This window comes from Mytilus edulis, chromosome 13 (assembly GCF_963676685.1).
Source record: "Mytilus edulis chromosome 13, xbMytEdul2.2, whole genome shotgun sequence".
NCBI lineage: Eukaryota > Metazoa > Mollusca > Bivalvia > Mytilida > Mytilidae > Mytilus > Mytilus edulis.
Window position 1 is genome coordinate 52,042,092 of NC_092356.1, and position 25,263 is coordinate 52,067,354.

Here is a 25,263-nt window from a genome sequence, read left to right on the forward strand (position 1 = left end):
TGTTACTCAGTCTTTAGTTTTCTATGTTCTGCTTTGTGCACCAAAATGATTGTTTGTCTATTTGTCTTTTTTTTAGCCATGGTGTTGTCAGATGATTTTCGATTATGAGTTTGAATGTCCCTCTGGTATTTTTCGTCTCTCTTTGACTTAATCTTGGCTCATCAACCTACTGCTCAAACACTATTGACGTTTACAAAGTGTGAGTAGCGGCTGCAAGCTCTTAATACCGAATAAGTTGTGAAATGAATATTCCATATGCAGGTGAAGTTGGTTTATTGCTGTTAAGGTGAGAAAACTTAAAAGTTCCAAATCAAAATCGTCTCGCTTGTCATAGTTGATCATAGTTTCTGAATTTGAGAAGACTGGCTAATTTCAAATTTGAGGTATTAAAAGTCAAACTGAGGCTAAGGAAGCCATGTGTTGTGGAGTTTCTGATTCATTCACACATCTTATTAAATCTTTGACTTCGTTTTCCTAATGTAAGTTTACACCTTTTGTTTCTCACATATCCCCAATTGCATGCTTATAATGAAACAAATGCAACAGCGCTTTCTTCAGCAGCAACATACAGAAACCCCATCAAGTAGGAGTTGTATTTGACTGTACAGTTACCAAAAAACCCCATCAAGTAGGAGTTGTATTTGACTGTACAGTTACCAAAAACACCATCAAGTAGGAGTTGTATTTGACTGTACAGTTACCAAAAACACCATCAAGCAGGAGTTGTATTTGACTGTACAGTTACCAAAAACACCATCAAGTAGGAGTTGTATTTGACTGTACAGTTACCAAAAACACCACCAAGTAGGAGTTGTATTTGACTGTACATTTACCAAAAATACCATCAAGTAGGAGTTGTATTTGACTGTACAGTTACCAAAAACACCATCAAGTAGGTGTTGTATTTGACTGTACTGTTACCAAAATTGGGAAGTTTGTGAAAGGAAAATGTCTAGTTTGAATCAATGAACAACTCACAAAGCAAGAGGAACACAAAATGGTTACAAATGTATAGAAACTATAATCAATGTAGCTTATCCAATTCAGCAGTAGGACCCATGCTGAGAGGTCATCTATTATGATGTGCAATATGTATAAATACATGTAGCCAGATCTGGTCAGAATGGAAGGGATACATTTGATACCTCATGTGGGGTACGTGCAATGCTCTCTGTCGATCAAAGAACCTTTGTAGCAACTCTCTATGAGGTATGCAGGTGTTCTGTGCAAGTCAAATTTTATGACCCTTTTCAAAATATCATCCTTTCAGTGGTGATTTAAATTTATAGTCCAACCCAATCAACTCCACTTTCCAGAGTTAATTCATTGAATTATTGCTTACTTTGTTTTGGTCCAGAATGAAAGTGAAAAAAAACAGTTATAAATCAAACTTTGGAGAGGCAAAAATAACTAAAACATAAGAAGTTCACAAAATGAGACTTTAATGTAACTAAATAAAGAAAATATTGTACATTGCAATAACAATAAATAAATATAAACCACATTATGTATTGTAAAATCAGAATAAAAGGTGTTTTTTTATTAGCATGATAATTGTAGAAGGATGAAAATAGCAATAATCAAAAAAAATTTGGTTGATTATATAGGGAATCACTGAAGCATGACTGGAGCCCCCCCCCCTTAGGTCAGTCAGCGGGCCCCCCCTTAGGAAAAGTTCTGGATCCGCCACTGATATGAATAGGAGCAAATTAATGACTACATCACATAATTATACATGTATAATTTCTCATGAATTTTAATGCTATTCAAATTTCTTTCCTTCCACATATTTTTAACAAATATCAGATGCCTTATTTAAAATTTCTTTCTTATTCCAAGTGTGGTAAAATATTTCCAAACCAAACATTTTCACTTTTATTTTTTCAAGGGAGAAAAACTGCACATTATTAAAACTATGATGAGTTTTATTATAAACAAAATGTACCTTACAGTTACATCATCATTTGAACAAACATGAAATGATTTTATTCTTTGATAACTAGTGATATGATGCAACAAATATATTTGTTGATATTGTCATTTCTAGGAATCAACTCTATAGGGATATCACCACAATCTCAATGAAACTTCTGTTACCGTATGGTCCCAACACATAAAAGAGCTATACTGAACTATTCTTAACTCCAAACCTTACTCTAACCTATTCCTAAACCTAACACTAGCATTTGCCATAAAACCTTACCCCAACCTAAAACATCGCCTAGCCTATCCATAACCATGAATGAACATTAACTTTAAGTAGAAGAAGGCCGAAACTTCCTACGATTATGGACTTTCTGGATTGATTTTCCTCTGAGTTCAGTATTTTTGTGATTTTACTTTTTCCTCAAGTCTAAAAGACCATAAATAATCTCCTAGTAAAAAATTATGTCAATGACACCATTGCATTCCCATCCGACTTGAAAAAATATTCTAAGTTGAGAAACACAATGAAAAATTACAAAACACAATGATTAAAGACACAATAAAGAATAAATAAATGTATATGCAAATATATGAGCAAATTAATCAAATTGAATTATTAGATTGTCTAGATCCATAAAATTTACAATAAATAGAAATACATTATCTACATTTTGAGGGAGAATAAAAACTCACCCCAATATCAACAATTGTAAGGAATGGACGGAGAGTTCATTTTCAAATTCTTGTAGAAAAATCTGTATCACAAAAACATCGGTTATGTATAAGAAAAAATATGTGTAAACATGAAAAAATTCAAAAATCTACAAAAATGTCAAATATATTATTTTTTAAAAAGAATAAACATGAATGTTTGCAGTATTACAATAATTAATAAATAATGACATACTTGATAAATATGGAATATTAATAAACCCCTAACACTGATAGGTCAACAATCACTTTTCATAAATACTGTAAACAGGAACATTTCTGCTGGGGTGTTCTTATTAATGTTATTGTGTCACTTGTAATGAACAGCCAAAACTTCAAACATATTTGATGGTTATTTCTAAGCTCAAACTACCTAGTTTTGTAATATTCAATTCTATATATTAAGGTCATACTTGTGACCACAAAAACTAATCTTACAAGAAATATGACTTTTTTATTTCTAAAAGACAGGTAAACCCTTTAATATCACAAGAGTGCACATGCTGCACAAAAGCAGAAGTTGATTGTGTCAAACTACTGGATCACTATCCCTATGTTGAGCTTTCTCTGACAAAAGTTGCAGGCTCGACAATAATAAATCATTAATTACAAATTTATGTATAAAAACATTATGTGTAAAAATCTTTAAAAATTCAGAAACCTACACAATGTAAACCATTAAATATTAAATATGTATAAATAACAATAGGAATGTATTAGATTAATTAAGTGTAGAAATATGTGTAGAAAAAAAAATAAATAAATAAATACATAATATAATAAATATGGAATATGAAATATGAACAGGGAAAAAAAAAAACACATCACTTGTCATACATATCATGAACAGGAACATTCTTGCTGTGGTGTTATTTCAGTTATTTAGTCACATACAATGAAACTGCCAAAACGAAATCCAAAATATAAAAAATTCACAGAAAAAGTAACTCAAATCAATCCCGTAAAGGCATTAAAACAGTCTATATTATGTAAATTACAAATTGAAAATATGTAGATTTAAATATTAACCACAACTGAGAAGTTTATAAAACTATGCATACCCACACAACTGAGAAGTTTATAAAACTATGCATACTCGCTTTACTGGTCATTATTGCATGAAGCTTCAAAATGATTGTCTGGGATTAAGGCAACATTCAACATTGTGACACCAAACTATACAAGGAAAAGAAATCTGTTTTTAAAGCCTAATCTATTTTTGATTGTTAAAAAAATAAAACCCTGATTCAAAACAACAAAGCCTGAAATCGATAACATCACATATTGCTGTATACAGCAAGACTGTCATTGATTGTACAAAAACTTACAGTTTACTTGTTTAAACTATTAAATATATATACTAAATAACAATAAGGCAAAACATACCATGTAAACATATTTATATAATAAATCAAAATAAATCCACAAGCATATCTAAATCTATGCTAAATGTGCTGATTGTAAAATATTTGACTCCATTGGGTTCACCTGAGAATTAATCATATAGCTATATATAGTGTTAATCTACCCCTGTGAAATATCACAAATCTTTTAAGAATTTATGACTAACCTAATTATTACATAGAACTATTCTAAAATATGTTTACTACATACACAAAAAATACATGTAAAGAAGCCTTTGCAAAAGGGAAAACTAATCCTATAAAAAAAAACTTAAACCTGTTTTTTTCAAAAGTGAAAAATTGATTACAAAGAAGAACAACATGTTTACATCATTGCAGTGAATTTCCTACATGACATTACATGCTTGACTTGTCTGTCTCTTTATGGTTCCTGGTGATTTACTGTTTCTAGCATTGAAAACACGAGACTTTGGTTGTTCCGGTGTTTTCTGACTGCTAGAGGGTCCTGATGGTTTAGGCTGTCCAGCAGCTGCTTGTGTTGGTGTGTTGGACACAGCTGTAACAAAGACATATATTTATACTGATGGTTTTTGTTAGTCATCTGTTTTGATGATTGGTTTATCATAAATCATTCTGTTGTTTTTTTCTAACTCATTAAGTCTGACCAGTCTCATTTTTTTCAGTAGATGCCTTTAATAACAGATGACTTTCAAATTTGGGCATTTCTGCATAGATTTTTAAAGAGACTAATATCACAAAACTTATGTCTATACTACGTCAGAGTAGGAGTAAATCATTCAATGATGTCATTTTACATTGGTAACTAACATGCTACATTTATAAAAGTATACATTATTGTTTAGAAAAAGCTGACACCCATTTCCAGGTGTGGGATTTATTGCTGAAATGAAGATCCATTAGAAGTTTTGGGCTAAATTTCTGCTCTATGGTTGGTTTGTTTTTCTTTAACAAATTCAAAGTTTACCAATCTACATTAAGATTCCAAATGTCTTTTCTCCATTTGATTATTTTCATCCTGCAGGTCAGCAGGTCATTACTCACTTAAACCAGTTTTCTCCCTTTTGAGTGTTTTCCTCTGGCTTAGCTAGGTATCTAGGCCATTATCAGTGTTCTGTACCAGCATAAATCAATAAATACCTTCAATTTCTCCCTTGCGAGTTTTCCTCCTTCCTGCTTTTTCAGGAAGTTGATTAGTATTTTAAACACATGCATTCCCCCAATCTCTTTTTTAACAATAGAAATGAATGCATACCTTCAACCACAGTTTTCTCCCTTTGCGGTTTGTCCTCCTCTAGCTGAGTTGGTTTGAGTTGAGTTTTGTATCTCTGTTCTGTAATACTGCCAACTTTCTCTCTGTGTTTGCCACATAACCAAAGTGTTTTACCATTCAGTAAACTTGTTCTGTGGATAAATAATAACAACACATCTTTAAGTACAGGAATGAGGAAATCAAAGGCAACAATATACTTGTCGTCATAGCTATATTTTTTAAACTACAAAAAAAAAAAATACAGGAAAGAGGTGAAAAACTGATAAATGTGAAAAATACAACTCTAAATCGGTAGGCTAGCACATTAATTTTTATTAGTTTATAACAATGACCAATAAATCTTACTTTTTGAGACCTCCATAAGTATGTTCTTCATCTTGTTCTGTGACATCTTTTATTATGTTGTTATAAGCCTTCTCTACTTCATCTTCACTGGTTACTGCACTGGCATGCTGTAAAATAAGATCATATCAAGCAAGTCTTGTACTAATCAATGTACAGTTAAAAGTAATGTGTAATTCATAGTAGAGTGAATATCAGTCCAGTCAGGACTCAAATAATAGCTTGTACTAAAAAATACAATTTGTCTTCACAGGGTTTTGTAATTTAAAAAGTAAAAGTGTGGCAACAATGCCAGTTTGTGTCTATGGGTCATTTTTTATTTCGTATTAATTTTTGCAATAATAACAACTCTTTGGTCTGGTTGCTGTCTCTTTGACATATTTGGTATTTTCATTCTCAATTTTAATCCAAAAATTCTGCATTATTATTATGAGGCTGACTTCATGCAGGAACTTCTTAGGAAGAAAGATAAGAAGTTAGCAATATCCTTTAACTCTACTTTTCGCTATATAGATGATGTTCTTTCACTAAATAATTCAAAATTTGGTGACTATGTTGAACGCATCTATCCAATCGAGCTAAAGATAAAGGATACTACAGATACAGTTACGTCGGCCTCATATCTTGACTTACATCTAGAAAGTAGAAATTGACAATGAGGGTCGGTTGAAAACAAAACTTTATGACAAAAGAGATGATTTCAGCTTTCCAATTGTGAACTTTCCATTTCTAAGTAGCAACATTCCAGCAGCACCTGCATACGGGGTATATATCTCCCAGTTGATACGATATTCCCGTGCTTGCATTTCCTATCATGATTTTCTTGATAGAGGGTTGCTGCTCACAAGGAAGCTATTAAACCAAGAGTTCCAAATGGTGAAGTTGAAATCATCCCTTCGTAAATTTTACGGACGCCATCACGAGTTGGTTGACCGTTATGGAATAACCGTTTCACAAATGATATCGGATATGTTCCTTACATCGTAACTACAATCCCCTTCCCTTTCATGAATGTGACTTACCGAATTAGACCATTTACCGGATTTGTTATCAAATAAGCAACATGACGGGTGCCGCATGTGGAGCAGGATCTGCTTACCCTTCCGGAGCACCTGAGATCACCCCTAGTTTTTTGGTGGGGTTCGTGTTGTTTATTCTTTAGTTTTCTATGTTGTGTCGTGTGTGCTGTTGTTTGTTTGTCTTTTTCATTTTTAGCCATGGCGTTGTCAGTTTGTTTTAGATTTATGAGTTTGACTGTCCCTTTGGTATCTTTCGTCCCTCATTTACAGAAATTTAACAAACTACATTCAACTTACTGATAAAAGCTTTTCTTGGAGCTGTTTCCCTGCTGGAGTTGCTATGACAGCCATCTGTTGCCCTGAGTATTTCAGGATAGAGTTGATCCTAGCAGCATAAGGTGCAGCCATGGACAGGTATGTCTCTTCTTCCTCTCCATCGGTGAATTCTGGGAAAGGAATCGTCTCTGGAACGTCATGCCAACCCTAAATCAAAATAAAATAAAATCAGTGATTGCAGGATTTGAAAAAAAATCATGTGTCTAATAAAAAGGAGAAGATTGTAAATAATTAATTTCAATAAAAGTACAGCAGGTCTAAATCAAAATTTTATTTTAATATAGGATTTCGCAATATTTTTCTACAAATGAACTTTATCTTATACGTAATAGAAAAATAAAATAAAAAGATGGGGTCACCTTTTATTTACACTCACAATCTGACTTCGAAAGAAGCATACATTTTTGTAAAGTAAATTTTTTTCTGTTGAACTTATAGGAGAAAAAAAGGTAATATTGAAATAAAAAAAGAACTAAATTACAGAAAGTACAGCTTATTTGAAAATGATAATAAAAAATAAAGGTAACCGATGAGTTAAAAAAGATATTTCAATTTTAATGCCAAAAAATAGCATTTTTGTACCAAACATAATTTGGAGTTTTTTCAATGATATATACATTTTAGAAGTCATCTTGAATGATTTTTGTACCATATGATAAAGCAACATCTAATAAAGGTAATAAATAAAATTTGTAACAAAAAATAACTGTAATTTTATTCCAAAATTTTTATACCCTGGAGCCTCCTTAATAAATCTACAAGTTCAAGACATTCCCTAGTACTAGATTGAGTAGAATTCTACAGATTAAAAAAACAATCTTACTGTTCTTTTGGTAGTATGGACAATAAAAAGATTTCAATTCAAAAACATGTATTAAAAAGTTATACTTATGAAAAGCAATTCTCTCTGAACAATTCTATTGTATATTTTTGCTTCAAGTCTTTAACTGTATTCATTGTTAACTCAATTAAAAAGTCAAGCTATTTCAACTTTTTGAAATTTAAAGATTAGATTCAAAGCAATTTGAAGCTTACCTCTTCATTTTCACACATCAGTGAAAAGCAATAATTGGCCTCTCTGCTTTTGACTTTGGAATTGTCATGAATGTCTTCTTCTTCCTGTTCCGTCTAAAAATAGATTGTAAATGACTGACAATGTTTTGCATAACAGACCTTTTAAAAGTTTGGCTTGAAAATGAAGAAAAGCACAAAATAATGTAGAAATAAACATATTTGAACTTTCAGATTTTCCTATGCATAACTAAGTAGTGGACATGTAACTTTAGTGGACAATTCTGTACTTTCAGTTATTTTAAAGTAAAAATATTGTTTTAACCTTTTCATCATTTGGGTCATTTTAAAAAAATGTTGAATTTTCAGTACACCCATGCTAAAAATTTTATTCAGAACATTAATAATAAACACATCTTACATATATTTTAAGATTAAACTGTATTTAAGTCTGATTTTGGGGTATTTGTGTGCGTACAGTGTCAGAAAAACACATTTCAAATTATTTTTTTCCGATTTTCTGATCGCCTTGGTATCTGCGAAAGGGACTTTTTAATAACATTAATTATTACCCTAAAGAAAAATAGTAGCTTCTTTATAGTTGTATGTTACATATTATCTACAAACTAAATTCAATCAGCGTACGTTCATGTACATCCTGTTACCACTAATTAAATCAACCGTTAAATTGTTCTCCCTATAAATATTGAATCAGTCAGTGTTGATTTCAAAAGGGCAAATTATCTTTACATTTAAAATGCCACATTTCTTGAATGACAGTGTAGAGAAAAGAAAGGAGTAGGTCCAGTAAGACCCCTTTTTGGCCCCAAAATATAGCAGTTTTACAAAATTGTTAAAATTTAAACTTTTAGTTATTATTGGACAGAAGAATACTTCTGCTACATAAATATGGGCTGTTTTTGACAATACATTGTACAATGCATATATATCGGGTACTAGCACCATTAAGTCATGCTAAATTACTGAAATCTTCACACAATTCTAGCATTTTAGTTAAATTTTAGACGGTTTTTGTGTAAAACGAAAGTAGCCGCATTCGTGTTCATCCTTAATATTGAAATGGAAGTTGTATTTTATGATAATACAAAACATCTATAAAGGTTGAGGATGAACACGGATGGGGGCCACTTTCATTTTTGACAAAAACCATCTAAAAAGTGACATTTTTGGCATATTTGGTAGATTTTTCATATTTGAGCTTGAATCAGATCATTTTTAATGACTAAATCAGTTAAAATCTTTCACAAAAACTAATTCAGATGAACCTGAAATTTGAGGCCCAATTCGGTCCTTACCTTTACTCCTTTCAAGACATTTAGTGGAAAAAAGAGTGTACTTTTTTTCATGTCTATGCTGTTACCAACAATTTTGATTAATTACACCAACAGTATGGTTGTAAAAAGTGCATTAACATTAGAAAACCATAATTAATTCACCAAAGGGAGTAGTTATTTCACAACAGCAATCAAAAACAAAGACATTTGTCTATCCTGTTACTATGGTTGCTATGGTTACAGTAACACTCAGGATAGACAATTGTAGACAAAACATCATTAAATTTTTTATCTTAACATATAGGTGCAAAACGAATGAAATATTTTGTTGTTTGAACTTATCTTAAGTTTATAACGTCTTAATCTGCCCAATTAAGCATTTGCAGGTGCAATACTGATATCGGTAACAGGATAGACAAAAAGGTAACAGAATAGACTTTTATATAGTGATATATCATAAATGTACGTTCCTGTTACCAATGAAATAAAGAGAAAAGTAAACTAACTGATGAGGGATTTACTTGGTGTTGGGTTTATTTGAAAGGGTGAAAAAATGCCGAACAATATAAATTGCTATCTTAGACTTGCATTACTGATGGTAAATTTTACAACCTTTGAAAACCAATTTTTAGAGGCATTTTTCAGTACAACCTGGAAAATTGGCAAATAATCTATTATTTTACTGAATGAATATATATAGAAGATTATTCTCTTGAAAACCATCTAATTGTCTACGTAAAACAAGCTTAACATTTTATCTAAACCTTTTCTTAATAACCCAAAATTTCTTTTGAAAATGGTAACAGAAGAGACAAAATATTGTACCACCGATCAAAAATTGTTTCAAGATATTCTTGTATGACATCATTAAGATTGCATCTTTTAATATGTTGTTCTTAAAGTACTGTTTGTTTTGATTTGCTTATGAAGAGGGTTGTTTGAATAAGTAACTTTTAATATTTTTTTCAATTTCAAAATTCAACATTTTTTGAAAATGACTTATTTAATAATAAAACGTGTATTAGTCCAAATATTTTGCCAATAAAATCAACTTATTTCCCATTATTGGCATTAAGCCTTTTCTAGCCTATATTTTATGCAATGAAATGATCCAAAGCTTGCAATATTGGTCACCATCTTTGTTCATATCGTTTTTCTACTTGTAAATGTGGTATGATGGCCAATGAGTCATTAGTATCCACCAATGTTAAAATAAAAAAAGAAGGGGCATGTAAGCAATTATAGGCAGCTGTAAGGCCTTCAACAATGAGGGAAAAACAGGTTGGTTTACTAAATAATATTGTGGTTTGCATTGAATTTTTGAACAAATTAGGACACTTAATTTTCCAATTGTTCATAGTGTGGCATCAAATTAATTTTAGATTCTTGTAATTCTGTATTAACAAAATGCTTTGCCCTTAAATATGTACCTTCAAATTTTCTCCATTTTCTTGTTTCTTTTGCTCTTCTTCTCCTTTCTTCCTTTCTTCCTCTTCTTTTTTCTTTCTTTCTTCCTCTTCTTTGTGTCTTTTCTCTTTATCCACCAGATTAATGATCACAAGTCGAGGATAATCTGCTGTGAAACTCTTTTCTCTGAATTTAATTAAATGACGGAGGAATTGTCTTTCAGCAGATTCTAAGATTTCCTATAAAACAAATCACTTTGTAGCTATAGTGAATAAAAGGTTAAATGAATTCGTTATAATAAACTATGTCATAAAGAAGCAGTAAAATTAATTAATTTTGTAGTATTGATATATTTTAGATGCAGAACATTTTTTTTTGTTACATACTATTAAAGCAGTTATTTCCTTGAGGGTTTAATCAATTTTTTTCTGGAAAGATATTATTACTTTTACATCCTTGACTCCACAGAGGCTATAACCCCCATGAAATAAAATCTAGAGACAAAACCACAAATTTATCGCTACGAAAGTTTTATAGGCCAAAAGCAAAGATACTGCTCAGAATCATAATGTGAATTTTTCACATTTTTAGATATTAACTAATATAACAATACTTACCCCAAAAGCATGCTTCTTTCTCTCCACATCAGCATCGGATGATTTTTCTTCTTCTACCTTGACATACTTTTGTATCTCTTGGAAAAGTTGTAAATATCCTGCTTCATTTAACATTTGGAAATTTATTTTGAGACATTTAGACCCCACTGCCAACATACCAATCTAGAACAACAAAAACATTATAATGTATTCATGATGTTGAGACATTTAGACCCCACTGTCAACATACCAATCTAGAACAACAAAAACATTTTAATGTATTCATAGAACAAAAAAAAACATTTTAATGTATACATGATTTTGAGACATTTAGACCCCACTGCCAACTTACCAATCTAGAACAACAAAAACATTTTAATGTATTCATGATTTTGAGACATTTAGACCCCATGGCCAACATACCAATCTAGAACAACAAAAACATTTTAATGTATTCATGATTTAGAGACATTTAGACCCCACTGCTAACATACCAATCTAGAACAACAAAAACATTTTAATGTATTCATGATTTAGAGACATTTAGACCCCACTGCTAACATACCAATCTAGTACAACAAAAACATTATAATGTATTCATGATGTTGAGACATTTAGACCCCACTGCTAACATACCAATCTAGAACAACAAAAACATTTTAATGTATTCATGATGTTGAGACATTTAGACCCCACTGCTAACATACCAATCTAGAACAACAAAAACATTTTAATTTATTCATGATGTTGAGACATTTACACCCCATGGCCAACATACCAATCTAGAACAACAAAAACATTTTAATTTATTCATGATTTTGAGACATTTAGACCCCACTGCTAACATACCAATCTAGAACAAAAAAACCATTTTAATGTATACATGATTTTGAGACATTTAGACCCCACTGCCAACTTACCAATCTAGAACAACAAAAACATTTTAATGTATTCATGATTTTGAGACATTTAGACCCCACTGCTAACATACCAATCTAGAACAACAAAAACATTTTAATGTATTCATGATGTTGAGACATTTAGACCCCACTGCTAACATACCAATCTAGAACAACAAAAACATTTTAATTTATTCATGATGTTGAGACATTTAGACCCCCACGGCCAACATACCAATCTAGAACAACAAAAACATTTTAATTTATTCATGATGTTGAGACATTTAGACCCCCACGGCCAACATACCAATCTAGAACAACAAAAACATTTTAATTTATTCATGATGTTGAGACATTTAGACCCCCACGGCCAACTTACCAATCTAGAACAACAAAAGCATTTTAATTTATTCATGATTTTGAGACATTTAGACCCCACTGCTAACATACAAATCTAGAACAACAAAAACATTTTAATTTATTCATGATGTTGAGACATTTAGACCCCCACGGCCAACATACCAATCTAGAACAACAAAAACATTTTAATTTATTCATGATGTTGAGACATTTAGACCCCCACGGCCAACATACCAATCTAGAACAACAAAAACATTTTAATTTATTCATGATGTTGAGACATTTAGACCCCCACGGCCAACTTACCAATCTAGAACAACAAAAGCATTTTAATTTATTCATGATTTTGAGACATTTAGACCCCACTGCTAACATACAAATCTAGAACAACAAAAACATTTTAATTTATTCATGATGTTGAGACATTTAGACCCCCACGGCCAACATACCAATCTAGAACAACAAAAACATTTTAATTTATTCATGATGTTGAGACATTTAGACCCCCACGGCCAACATACCAATCTAGAACAACAAAAACATTTTAATTTATTCATGATGTTGAGACATTTAGACCCCCACGGCCAACTTACCAATCTAGAACAACAAAAGCATTTTAATTTATTCATGATTTTGAGACATTTAGACCCCACTGCTAACATACAAATCTAGAACAACAAAAACATTCAATGAAGCAGAGCAAACACAAATATATGTACAATCTCTTGAGAAAGACAAAAGAAAAACCTCTAGATGTGACGAAAAGTACCATCTACTTGTTATGCACATGTGAATCATAATTGATTTGTTCTATATATATATGTATATCATAATTGTTTTTTTTAATGTTGGTGCCTTAATAATTTGATTAATTAAATGTCCAGTGGTAAATCTGTCTTTGTATGGATAACTCAGAGATAAATTAATATTTAACAAAATCAATTTTTATTATTATATGTAGAATCTCTGTAACTGGAGATATAAAGTGTACAGATTACACGATATACTATTATATCAAAGGGAGATAAATCACTAAAATCACCAAATGTTAAAACCTGATGATGGTCTACAGGCTGTTCCACATAAAACAAGTTCATGTATACTTTTCTTTCCAAGATTATCAGCACTTATTAATGCTGAGTAATTTTGTTTTATCAGTGCAACTATGGTAACTGAACTCTAATTGTGCCAATTTTAACTGTAAGCCTAGGAACAGTTGGTATATCTAGCCTAAATACAGGAAATTTCATAAAACCTGACTACAGCCTATCATATGATATCAACAGGTGTTTCCTGCTTTGATACAGTAATTATATAATTCTTTAACTTACCTCTGATCTTTCCCAGTTATACCCTGTACCGACAACTGCTAACACAGTAGGTATCTTCAGCTTTGCAACAGCAAATCTAAACTCCATCTTACAATTTTTTGAATTAGCATACTGTAAAACGTAAATAAACACCAATCAGTACTAAGAACAGATATTCTCACTACTTTTTATATAATATGTAATATATGTTGATTTAAACAAAATACATATGGATGACTTGGAGTTAATTAAGAATCAATAACCAAACTGTTGTTGGGTGATGCGTGATACTTATAAACATTTTTTTATAGGAGTTGCACATCGGTTACACATGTGGAGCAGAATCAGCTTACCCTTGTTGAGAGCCTGAGATAACCCCCTGGTTGGGTTTGTGTACTGTTTGTCTTTTCTTTTTTGACATGTCATTGTCAGTTTGTTTTGAGTTTGAATATCCCATCCCTTTGGTGTGGGTCTCATTAAGGTCTAAGGGTGACACGGGATTGCCGATTTTTTTGAAAGCGTGACATGGGAAAGTCAAATTATTGTGCCCTGAAAACGGGAAATGAAGTCTAGCAGGACACAGGAAATTACAAAAAAAATGAGAATTGCTTGCGTACATAGTGTAAGCAGGGTGCGGGAAGCAACAAAACAGTAAGCGGGATCCAGGATCAGAACCCCCCTTTGGTATCTCTTTCTTCTCTATAAGGAATAGCAATTAGTAGTTGTTAGATATTGGTGGGATTTGCTTTATACTTTGAAGTTAAAAAGGAAATGTATCACATTAAGAATCAGTGAGACCCTTAAACAAACCCAGACCACTATAAACAATATAATATTCTTTAGATTACACTAATCCCAACGTCTCCTATAACTTACAACTATTTCAAACTTCACTTATTTTAATGACAATATTTTTTAAAAATATTACCTCATCTGATACACATGCAACCATGACCTTGGCCTTTCTCAGTCCGTCTGCTATGTCATCAAACAATCCAGACTAGATAATAAACAAACAAGCATTTTATCAGCTATGTTATTAAATAATCCAGCATCAATAATTAAAGCTAACATGGAATTCTAAAGCCAACAAAGCAATATATTTTCAAACGGTATAATTTTTTGTAAATTTTGACATTAGAATAAGTTCAGAATATATGCTATGTAAATAAAAAAGTTTTGTTAAAATCTAAGCACAATGCCAATGAATCATTGCATGTGCTTGGCAGTCATTTTTGAAAATGGTGGTCAATCGATAACTGTCTTGCATACTGTTATCATTAAAAGTTTTAAAAATCTTAATTTGACTGTTTTTTAAGCTGATTTGTAACTATTTATTTTACCGACTTACATTACCAACTCTCTGTATATCTAACCAACAAGGTATTTTCTGTGCTTGTAATTTTGTGGCTAGTTCTCTTGGGTCACCAAATCCTACAGCGCCCTCTAGCTTTGCGGTTCCTTTGGCTATTGCGTCTTTTGAGTTAGCCCAACAGTAACTAATAAAACACTGAGGATTATCATCCTGCAAAATACCAGGGTTAAAAGTTGAAAATAAATTAAAAGGACAACGGACGCAAATGAAACTGTGAGCGTAGCTACTCACTGATGATACCCCCACCCTCCAAGGAAGTTGTTGAGTAAAGAATCTGAAAACACATCACATTGTATAGCTGACTTATATAAACCATGAAACCAAGTTTCGGATATCTCTATAATGTAGTTCTTTAGAAAGATGCAATGAAAATATCTATGGGATGGACGGATGAACAGACAGAGGTAAAACAGTATACCGGTACGCTGACTTTTTAAAAGCAGAGGTATAAAGTCAGGGTATAATAATCATAAATAAAAACAGTTCACACCAACAACCAATATTCAGCTTTGCTTCATACACTGTATTATTAGTTGAATCATTATATAAAGTCAACATATGTATAGAATTAATCACATGCTTTTCAAAGTGATGAATATATTAAGACCGTTTGGAAAGTGTTAAAAAAAGCACTGATACCAAAAACATGTATACTTTCCAAAATTCTATGCAAAATCTTTTTATGAGCATACTGAATTTGCACATCTAACAATAAGTTGGCCCTTCACATCAAAAATGGACATTTTTACAAACTATATCTGCAGATGATGTTTTTACACATTTTGTGTGATTGAGAAATAAGCAATAATGTCCAACACCTTGTCTTTTCAATGTTGACAGTACATTATAAAATTGAGTTGGAAATGGGAAATGTGTCAAAGACCCAGCAAGCTGACCGAAGAGCAGATAACAGTTCAAGGCCACCACCAGGTCTTGAACACAACGAGAAAACCCCGCATCTGGTTTAACATGCAATTGAGGTACAATCACAGATGCTGTAATAGTTTTAAATATATCTTACCAATGCCCCTTTGCCCTTCTTTTTCTTTAATGCTGCTTTAAGTTCCTTAATCTTTGGTTCGTACCTACCAACATCTGTCATTTTCACAAACACCTGCAAAACACATTTTTAAATGTAAGAACTCTTAAAAGTAATGAAAACAATCACATACGGTAAATTCAGAAATTATTGTGAGGTTTTTGTTATTGCTAAAAATGCGACAGAGTTGTAAACACAATAATTCTAACTCACATTTGAAATATTTTATATGAATCAAACAGGATTTTTCTCAAAATCGTAAAAAAATCAAAATCGCATTTAAGTCTAAACTGACAAAATCCAATCATAAATGAAAGCAATAATTTCTGAATTTACAGTAAATAAAGTTGTACACTAACCAAAGTAAGTATGCAGTGACCTTTAAATCAAAGTTTGCCTGTTCATACCAATAACTGAATGTGCCTTATGTTCAGTAGTTGTGGTCTGTTGATGTGGTTCATATGTGTTTCTCTTTTGTTTTATATAGATAAGACTGTTGGTTTTCCAGTTTTAATGGCTTTACACTAGTAATTTTAAGGGCTCTTTAATAAGTTTGCTGTTTCAGTGTGAGCCAGGGCTCCATGTTGAAGACAACCTATGAAAGTTTTTAAAAAAATCTATTATTCTGTCAAACTTTTTTTCTACCTTAATTAACATGAATACATGTTTGCACCAGAACAGTAACATTCCATAATTTACTTTCAGTAAATAACATGTATCATATAAATTTTTAAAACATTGTGATTTATTCTAAATTTCATACTATTTACCAATTATCCAATTATGCAAATTTGCATAACTTTATTACAGCTATTTATATGCATCAGATTATTTACTATTTGTATGTAATGAAGACGGTGTTCTAAGTTTCAAAAAATTGTGTCTGATCCTATTGTTTTTTGGACAATAAAATATGTACTATTAGATATGATATTAAGTGTACACTTGTTTCCTCAATTGCAAACTGTTGAGTAAGCCTAACTTGAAAAACAAAATGTTCTTCTATACACAAATTGTTAATCAACGCCATTTAATGCACTCAATTTGTAATTTTAGAATTGTTGTCTCCTAACAATAGAAGATGATACCAATCCAATAAATAGTTTACTTACCTCATCAGCAATATTGAGCCCAATACTGGTTTCCAAAAACTTTAAACTGCTCCCAAGCACTACTAGAAGTATTGGTTTATTCAGTGTCTCTTTAGCAAAGATTAACAACTTTTTGCAGGTTTCATCTGCACAAAATTCATCTGATGCTCCAAACAGGATCACCTGCAAACAGTTGTACAAGTTTTTTTTTTTTTTTTTTTATTCAACAATATATTGCTTGCTGTTAACAATTGACTTCACTAGTCCAGCATTCTAGCGAAGGGTATCTTTATTTTAATAACAAGAAATCAATGATTTCTCTTTGTGTAACAATAATACCTTACAATTTATCTAAACTATATTATAAATATGTCATTTTCAACCGTAAATAAATAAGTATATATGAAATTCCAAGATATCAAAATGTATATCTAGTTTGTTTGGAAAGAAAAAGTTTCCGGAAATAATTCACGCTTGCCGTTATCGGTTTTCTATTATTGTATTCATATCTTTTCCTGGTTTGGAAATTACCAGTTTTTAATAGTGATTTATGATTAATATAAGCAATTCATAGGTATGTATGAATAAATATTGAAATATATATGTGTATCAATTCTGAAAAAATTAGTATGTAAATATTTTTTTTCTTTTAACGATAAAAAAACCCAGTGGATAACAAATACCGTTATCTCCACGCTTATCAGTGATAGGTAAAATTATTTCTCTAAATCAGTTCCGGATCTAGAATTTTTATATAATTAACATTTTTCTTTTCTTGTTTTTTTTTTTTGCTAGATTATACATTTGCATACAAAAAAATTATTACAACAATTTGACAACTTTATCAAGTAGACATTTATTCTTAGTATGATTACTAGTTGTAGTTGCCTGCATTTTGTAGCTGTACATGAATTCTGTTTTAAATACAGAATATACATCTAAAGATTTTGTTTTCTGTTCTGTACAAGTTTAAGTTGAAAGAGTAAATACAAAATTATGATTCTTGTGATATTTTTGGACAAGTCACAATCTATGGTCCACAAATTGCCAAGTAAAATCACAAGGACTGTAAGAGCTATAGTTCTACAGGTAATTGTATAACAGTATAATAGTATAATTAGTTATCAAAGGTATCAGGATTATAATTGAATACGCCAGACCCGCATTTTGTCTACAAAGTACATAAGACTCATCAGTGACACTCATATCAAAATAGTTATAAAGCCAAACAAGTACTAAGTTGAAGAGCATTGGGGATCCAAAATTCAAAAAACTAGTGCTAAATAAGGTTAAGGTAATCAACGCCTGGGATAAGAAATTCCTTAGTGAGTCTGACTAAGAAAACAAATAATGATTTAATTTCAACCCTTACAGAAAACAAGATTTGGACAAAGGTTTTTTAATTTCGTGTGTTTTCACCTAAAAAGCTGCCAACTACCTTTAACCAGTTGAAAAATAAAAATACACAAATTCATACTAAGTTTATGAATGTTTTGCTTTTTGAAACCATAAACATTTGTATTAAAAAATAAAATTAACAAGAGTTTTAGATGTTTAACTGTGGCTTAGTGGTTAGCACATTAGACTGCTAACACAAAGGTTCCTGGTTTGATCCCAGCTCCGGAGAGAAAATAACTTGCATGTAAAAGATACCCTTGTAGACTTAAAAAAAGAGCAGGCTAATACCGCTATCAGAGGTATGAATACAAGGATATATATATAATGCATTTGCACAATGGGACAGTAACCCAATGCCATTGGTATACATACTTAAGGCTGATCAGAAAACTTTATATTATGTGTAAAATGTTGAATTCAATTTAGATATAAAATATATATGGTTTTCAAAGGATTATATTTCCATGTCATTATAATCAATATTTACCTGAGCACTTTTAAATGCTATGGTGAGAGATTCAACATCAGCAGTTTCTGGATTGTCACATATAGTCCTATAAAATACAAAAGCATGATAAAATTATCACAATAAATAAAGGGAAAATAAGTTGGAATAGAAAAATGCAGAACAAGAATGTGTCCCCAGTACACGAATGCCCCACTCGCACTATCATTTTCTATGTTCAGTGGACCGTGAAATTGGGGTAAACCCTCTAATTTGGCATTAAAATTAAAAAGATCATATCATAGGGAACATGTATACTAAGTTTGAAGTCGATTGGACTTCAACTTCATCAAAAACTACATTGACCAAAAACTTTAACCTGAAGCGGGACAGATGGACGAACGAACGGACGAACGAACGGACGTACGGACGGACGAACGGACGCACAGACCAGAAAACATAATGCCCCTCTACTATCGTAGGTTGGGCATAAAAAGTTAAAAGTTATCTCTAATGTTAACATAATTGGAAAAATAAGAATGAATAACAATGATTTAACAATAAAAGTTTGGTATAAACTTCAAAAATAGTTTAACGTTACTATCATCATGTTATATTGAATTTATTTTACATAATTTTTATGCCTCGTCATATTATGGTCATACACACTTAATACCGGTACAAATTATAACTTTTTTGTCATGCAATTGCCTTTTTAAGTTGTCAGGCCACGAATTACTCCAATTCAGAACATATGTAACAACTGTAGCCCTACTCTGACAATTCTTTTAAAATTCAGATAAAATTGAGAATGGAAATGGGGAATGTGCCAAAGAGACAACAACCCGACCATAGAGCAGACAACAGCAGAAGAACTGTTTAATCTGCATTTCATTTGACATTTATATATTGAGTTGTTATTTTTATGATTTACTCTCCTTTCATTAGTTTTTTAATTAAATATTTTTTCTATTTACAAGACAAGCATGTTGCACTCAGTTTTATACATGTGCATTTAATCTGCAGGAATTTGGCATTGAAGTTGGCTGTCCTTTGTAATCAAAATTTCAACAGGACAAGTAGTAGTCTAGTCTACCATGCCTACACAGGTTTAAATGAACGACCATGAGCGCTATAATTTCGGTCCAAAACAGGAGCTGTCTTTTAATGGAAATATGAGCTGAATGTTTCAACTTGCTTTGAAACTAAAATACTTCTCTCGGGCATTTATGTTTTTCTATTAGGAGTAAAACATGCAAGTCTCCCACCTTAAAGGGGAGATAATCTATATGATTTTAATAAACTATGTTCATTTCTCATTATAATAATGGAATGACTTACACATTGAAACCATCTTTCCTGAGGTCCTCCACTATGTTACCAGGATGTACTAGTTTATTTTCCTGGGCGAGATCAGGAACATTTTTCTTGGAATAACAAAATATAACACTGATGTTAACATCCTCTCCTAAATCTTTGAGTTCAAACACACTGCGACGTAAATGTTCATCAAATTCTGTCGTCTTGTTTGGTGGCATTAGAGCTGATAAAAACATGGGTTAAAATTATTACACACAGAAAATAAAACATATACATTACATTATTCAACTGTTCAATACATTAGATCTCACAGAAAGACTGGATTACATTTTTATATAGTAGTTGCTGATTCCTAAGTTCAAACATAAAAATGACTATATCATATGTACAACCGTTAATATACATGTAATATAGCATTTTTCATATTACATATCACAATGTTATAATTATCAACCCTCGATCAATATTAACCCTTTAGCATTGTAGCTAATATGGAAGTCTATGCTGGCTGAAAAGCAGTTAAAAACAAAAAGTGTGATAAAATAACCTATAAATTTAAATTACATTTAAATTCTGATATAGAAAGAGTATGGAACCTTTTATCACATTGTAAGAATGGAGCATTAAGTTCCAATGCTCTGTGTACTTACATTTGAGTTCTGGTATAGAGAGAACGTGGAACATTTTATTACATTGAAAGAATGGAGCATTAAGTTCCACTGCTCTGTGTACTAACATTTAAATTCTGGTATAGAAAGAGTATGGAACATTTTATCACATTGTAAGAATGGAGCATTAAGTTCCACTGCTTTGTGTACTTACATTTGCGTTCTGGTATAGAAAGAGTATGGAACATTTTATCACATTGTAAGAATGGAGCATTAAGTTCCACTGCTTTGTGTACTTACCTTTGAGTTCTGGTATAGAGAGAACGTGGAACATTTTATCACATTGTAAGAATGGAGCATTTAGTTCTACTGCCCTGTGTACTTTTGATGATGGAAACATACTTGGATCAACCATACCCTGAAATGTGTATTATTCAAACAATATTAAAATGTTTTGATTAAAACCTGTATAAAAAATGAAATTCTAATATGATGTCCTTCATAATTACACTTTGAATACTAAGCTCTTGTTCTAATTCGCACAAAATACCGGTATGTTTGACACATGTCCACAAATCTGTTGTTTATATTTTTGTTATTTTCATTGTTACTCTTATAAAATACATACATTTTAGCATTTTACATTAACTTATTTTATATTTTCTTTATAAAACAACATTTATTTACCCTAATTTTAATTTTTAAAAATGTAATGTAGACTCCACCGGAAGGAAATGAGAACAACCTAACATTTTTAAGGTATTTTTGTACACCTCGACCTATAAAATACTATATTTGTCCTATTAGAATCTATTTAATTCCTTCTTGTCGTGCTCTATGCTCATTTTAACGTGAGTAGGCATTATATTTGACCATATTTGACAAATATAATGCCACTCATGTTAAAATGAGCATAGAGCATAAATTTTGTGTGTCTGAAGCCCTTTTCTGGATTTATAATGTTCAAAGCTGAAAAAAGGCGACCATGCCTGATAAATTCACAAGGAAAGAACACTTCTTTTTGGAGATCATTTGAAAAGAAGGAAGAACGTAGCTGCATATTGTTTTAAATTCATTAGAAAAACAGATTACACCACCAAATCTCGTGTAATAGGATATTTATCCACTTTCGACAATTTAATTTAAATATTTAAAACTCACAGCGAGCCTCAAGTTTTAAATTTGAAAATTTAACTGTCTCAAGAGGATAAATATTGTATCACACTTGATGCAGTAGTAGAATCTATATCTCTTTCAACAATGGGGTGAAATGTTAATATCACTTATCTACTTTTAATGGAAGAAAAGTAAGTAAGTAGTGTATAGCAATTAAATATGTTACCAGATTTTGACATTCTATACAGGGAATCATCAGATCATAGTAAACTCCTGAATATGACTCTGCTATCAATGTGGATATGACTTCATCCACTAGAAACAGAATGTTCTCTGGTCTATAACCCTGGGCTTTAACTTCTAGAATGGTCTGTCTGAAATTAAATGAAAAACTTCATATTACCTGCTCTAATAATTTTAAGTCTCTATTTCAAGTACTGCATATGAAAACATTATAATATACATTTTTGTACTTTGGTTGTATAATTTTCATTCCAAAAGAAAAAAAAGAAGAACTAATAAATAAATCACAAATATAGGCTGAAATTTATAGATAAATATTACATATCTTCTAAAAAATTTATATTTATGAAAACAATCATTATTTTGTTTTGAATTTTCTGAAAAGGCTCTATGATGCTCTTAATACATATGTCTTATAACAAGAAATTAATAAATATAACTTGCATAAAAATAAGTAATGTGTTTTCATCTTAGGTCTTTGATTGTTGTCTATAAATTCCTTTATTTAACATATTAAAGAGAAGTATTACCCTTTCTGTCTGATAACAGCTATATGATCATTCTTTTTCAGAAACATCCCCTTCTTCCATAACTGTCCACTCTCTGCAAACTGATGAAGTCTTACCTAAAATTATTAAGTGTTTATATTTCGTGTAATTCTGTGTAAAAGAGGGGAGATAGATACAAAAGGGACATTCAAAACTAATAGATTAAAAGAAAACTGAAAATGCCATGGCACACAAGACACAACATAGAAAACTAAAAACTAAGCAACAGAAACCCCACCAAAAACTGGAGGGTGATCTCAGGTGCTTTGGAAGGGTAGGCAGATCCTGCTCCACATGTCAGGTACCTGTCTTGTTGCTTCTGATAAATAAACTAAACTGGTAAATAGTCTTAATTCATTAGGGGTGATAAGAAGTGAAAGAGAGATTACCGATACAGACAAGACAAAAGTGTTCAAATTAATACAATTTACTCAAGAACATTTTGGTAATAATATAAAGCTTGACGCTCTAAAGATACTGAGAAGACATACATATTTAAACTAAGACAATTTACTCAAGAACATTTTGGTAAGGACATAAAACTAGAGGCTCCAAAGATACTGAAAGACATACATATTTAAATTAAGACAATTGACTCAAGAACATTTTGGTCAGGACATAAAACTAGAGGCTCCAAAGATACTGAAAGACATACATAGTTAAATTAAGACAATTGACTCAAGAACATTTTGGTAAGGACATAAAACTAGAGGCTCCAAGGAGCCTGTATCCCTTACTTTACATTTTTTATAAAATCAATACAAAGTAATCAGATGACTTGAGAAGCACACATGGGCCACCTGAGCTTAACATGAAATGTTTCAAAAAACTTAAAATCAATGCATTTATAGCTTGCTGTTTGGTGTGAGCAAAGGCTTAGTGTTGGATAGCGTACTTTGACCTACAATGTTTTTTTCTTTTCAAAATTTTGACTTGGATGGAGAGTTGTCTCATTGGCACTCATACCACATCCTCCTATATCTATTTATTGAATTTTAATATAAATCTTAACATGTTAACATGTCACACAATAAAGCTCTTGTACATGATCTTTATATTCAGACTTGTTGGCAGTTTTTTGTTTGCTTTGTTTACAATTTTGTATTCTGAGGCTTTTTATTGGGTTGCATTGGATTTCATTTCACAGACAATATTTTTTACCTGTGCTCTATTGAAAAGTCCAGCTGGTAGATATTTGAAGTTGTATATGGCCTTTGTTTCTCTTATATCTGAATCTTCTTCTATGGCAGGCCAGGGAACCTAAAATCAAAAAAAATAATGAGCAGATATATCAATTAACACCATGATCAAACTTGAATTTTATGATAATGATTTAATTGATTTCAATACAATATCATTTTCAGAAAGAATGCACATGTTGGTGAAATTTTATTTCAAGGTACCAGAAAACAACAAGTAGATCTCTGACATATTTGAAAGTGCATTACAACAGACTATGCAGAATGGGCTTTGCTTATTGATGAAGGCCGAAAGCTGGTCTTTAGCTATCAATTTCTGTGTCATTTGGTCTCTTGTCCAGAGTTGTCTCATTGGGAATCACTGCACATCTCCTTTTTATACACACTTAATTAAAATTAACAACTCAAACCAGTTGAGCAAAGTATTATCAAACAGGAGGTAAGTATCTGAAAGATCATACTAAAAGAAAATAGATATTTACCTCTACAACAGTATCAGGGAGAAGACAGGGCACCAGGTTGGCCTCTTCATCAGATAATGGGAAAGTCAGATCAAATTCCTCTGTTAACCTGAGCAGCCAGGGATGCAGTTCCTTTGGGTAGCTCTTCCAAACAACTTTCATGTCTTTATGTAACAGTTTGCCTTCCTGTAAGAACAGTTTTTTCAAGAAATGTTAATAATTTTTATTTTTTGGCATACATACATTCATATACTGTAAACAATTCAGAATTTATTGGGAGGTTTTATTACTGGGAATAATATGCAACTGGGTGATTATTGCAATAAGAACTCGCAATCTGATATATGAAACATATATCTGTATACAGCTTTTCCTAATATCCCCTTTATGAATCTCACATTTTTATCCACTCTTCAAAAATTTGCAATACTTTCTGAATTTGCAGTATGTGTGTACTACAGGATATCAATTTGGAATTAATTGAGTTTTCCCCTTTTATACATAGGGCATCTGAATTTCTGATTTTTAACCTATTTTTATCTACTATGGCAGA

At 31.4% G+C, this 25,263-nt stretch overlaps 1 protein-coding gene across 1 annotated transcript in view; it reads right to left on the reverse strand.

Annotated features, from left to right (window-relative positions):
* Window positions 1-3,000: 3,000 nt before the first annotated feature.
* The window catches only part of LOC139499893 (uncharacterized), a 92,216-nt gene continuing 69,953 nt past the window's right edge, over window positions 3,001-25,263 (reverse strand). Inside the window, exons 42-60 of the mRNA XM_071288522.1 lie at window positions 24,732-24,896; window positions 24,212-24,310; window positions 23,033-23,127; window positions 22,486-22,633; window positions 21,444-21,561; window positions 20,557-20,758; window positions 19,258-19,324; window positions 17,394-17,555; window positions 16,264-16,356; window positions 15,219-15,392; window positions 14,796-14,867; window positions 13,889-13,999; window positions 11,320-11,481; window positions 10,726-10,941; window positions 8,025-8,117; window positions 6,951-7,136; window positions 5,638-5,744; window positions 5,275-5,423; window positions 3,001-4,557 (exon numbers count right to left, since the gene is read on the reverse strand). Of these exons, the coding sequence (XP_071144623.1) occupies window positions 4,388-4,557; window positions 5,275-5,423; window positions 5,638-5,744; window positions 6,951-7,136; window positions 8,025-8,117; window positions 10,726-10,941; window positions 11,320-11,481; window positions 13,889-13,999; window positions 14,796-14,867; window positions 15,219-15,392; window positions 16,264-16,356; window positions 17,394-17,555; window positions 19,258-19,324; window positions 20,557-20,758; window positions 21,444-21,561; window positions 22,486-22,633; window positions 23,033-23,127; window positions 24,212-24,310; window positions 24,732-24,896 (2,589 nt within the window). The 3' untranslated portion in view covers window positions 3,001-4,387. The remainder of the gene's footprint in view (window positions 4,558-5,274; window positions 5,424-5,637; window positions 5,745-6,950; window positions 7,137-8,024; window positions 8,118-10,725; window positions 10,942-11,319; window positions 11,482-13,888; window positions 14,000-14,795; window positions 14,868-15,218; window positions 15,393-16,263; window positions 16,357-17,393; window positions 17,556-19,257; window positions 19,325-20,556; window positions 20,759-21,443; window positions 21,562-22,485; window positions 22,634-23,032; window positions 23,128-24,211; window positions 24,311-24,731; window positions 24,897-25,263) is intronic.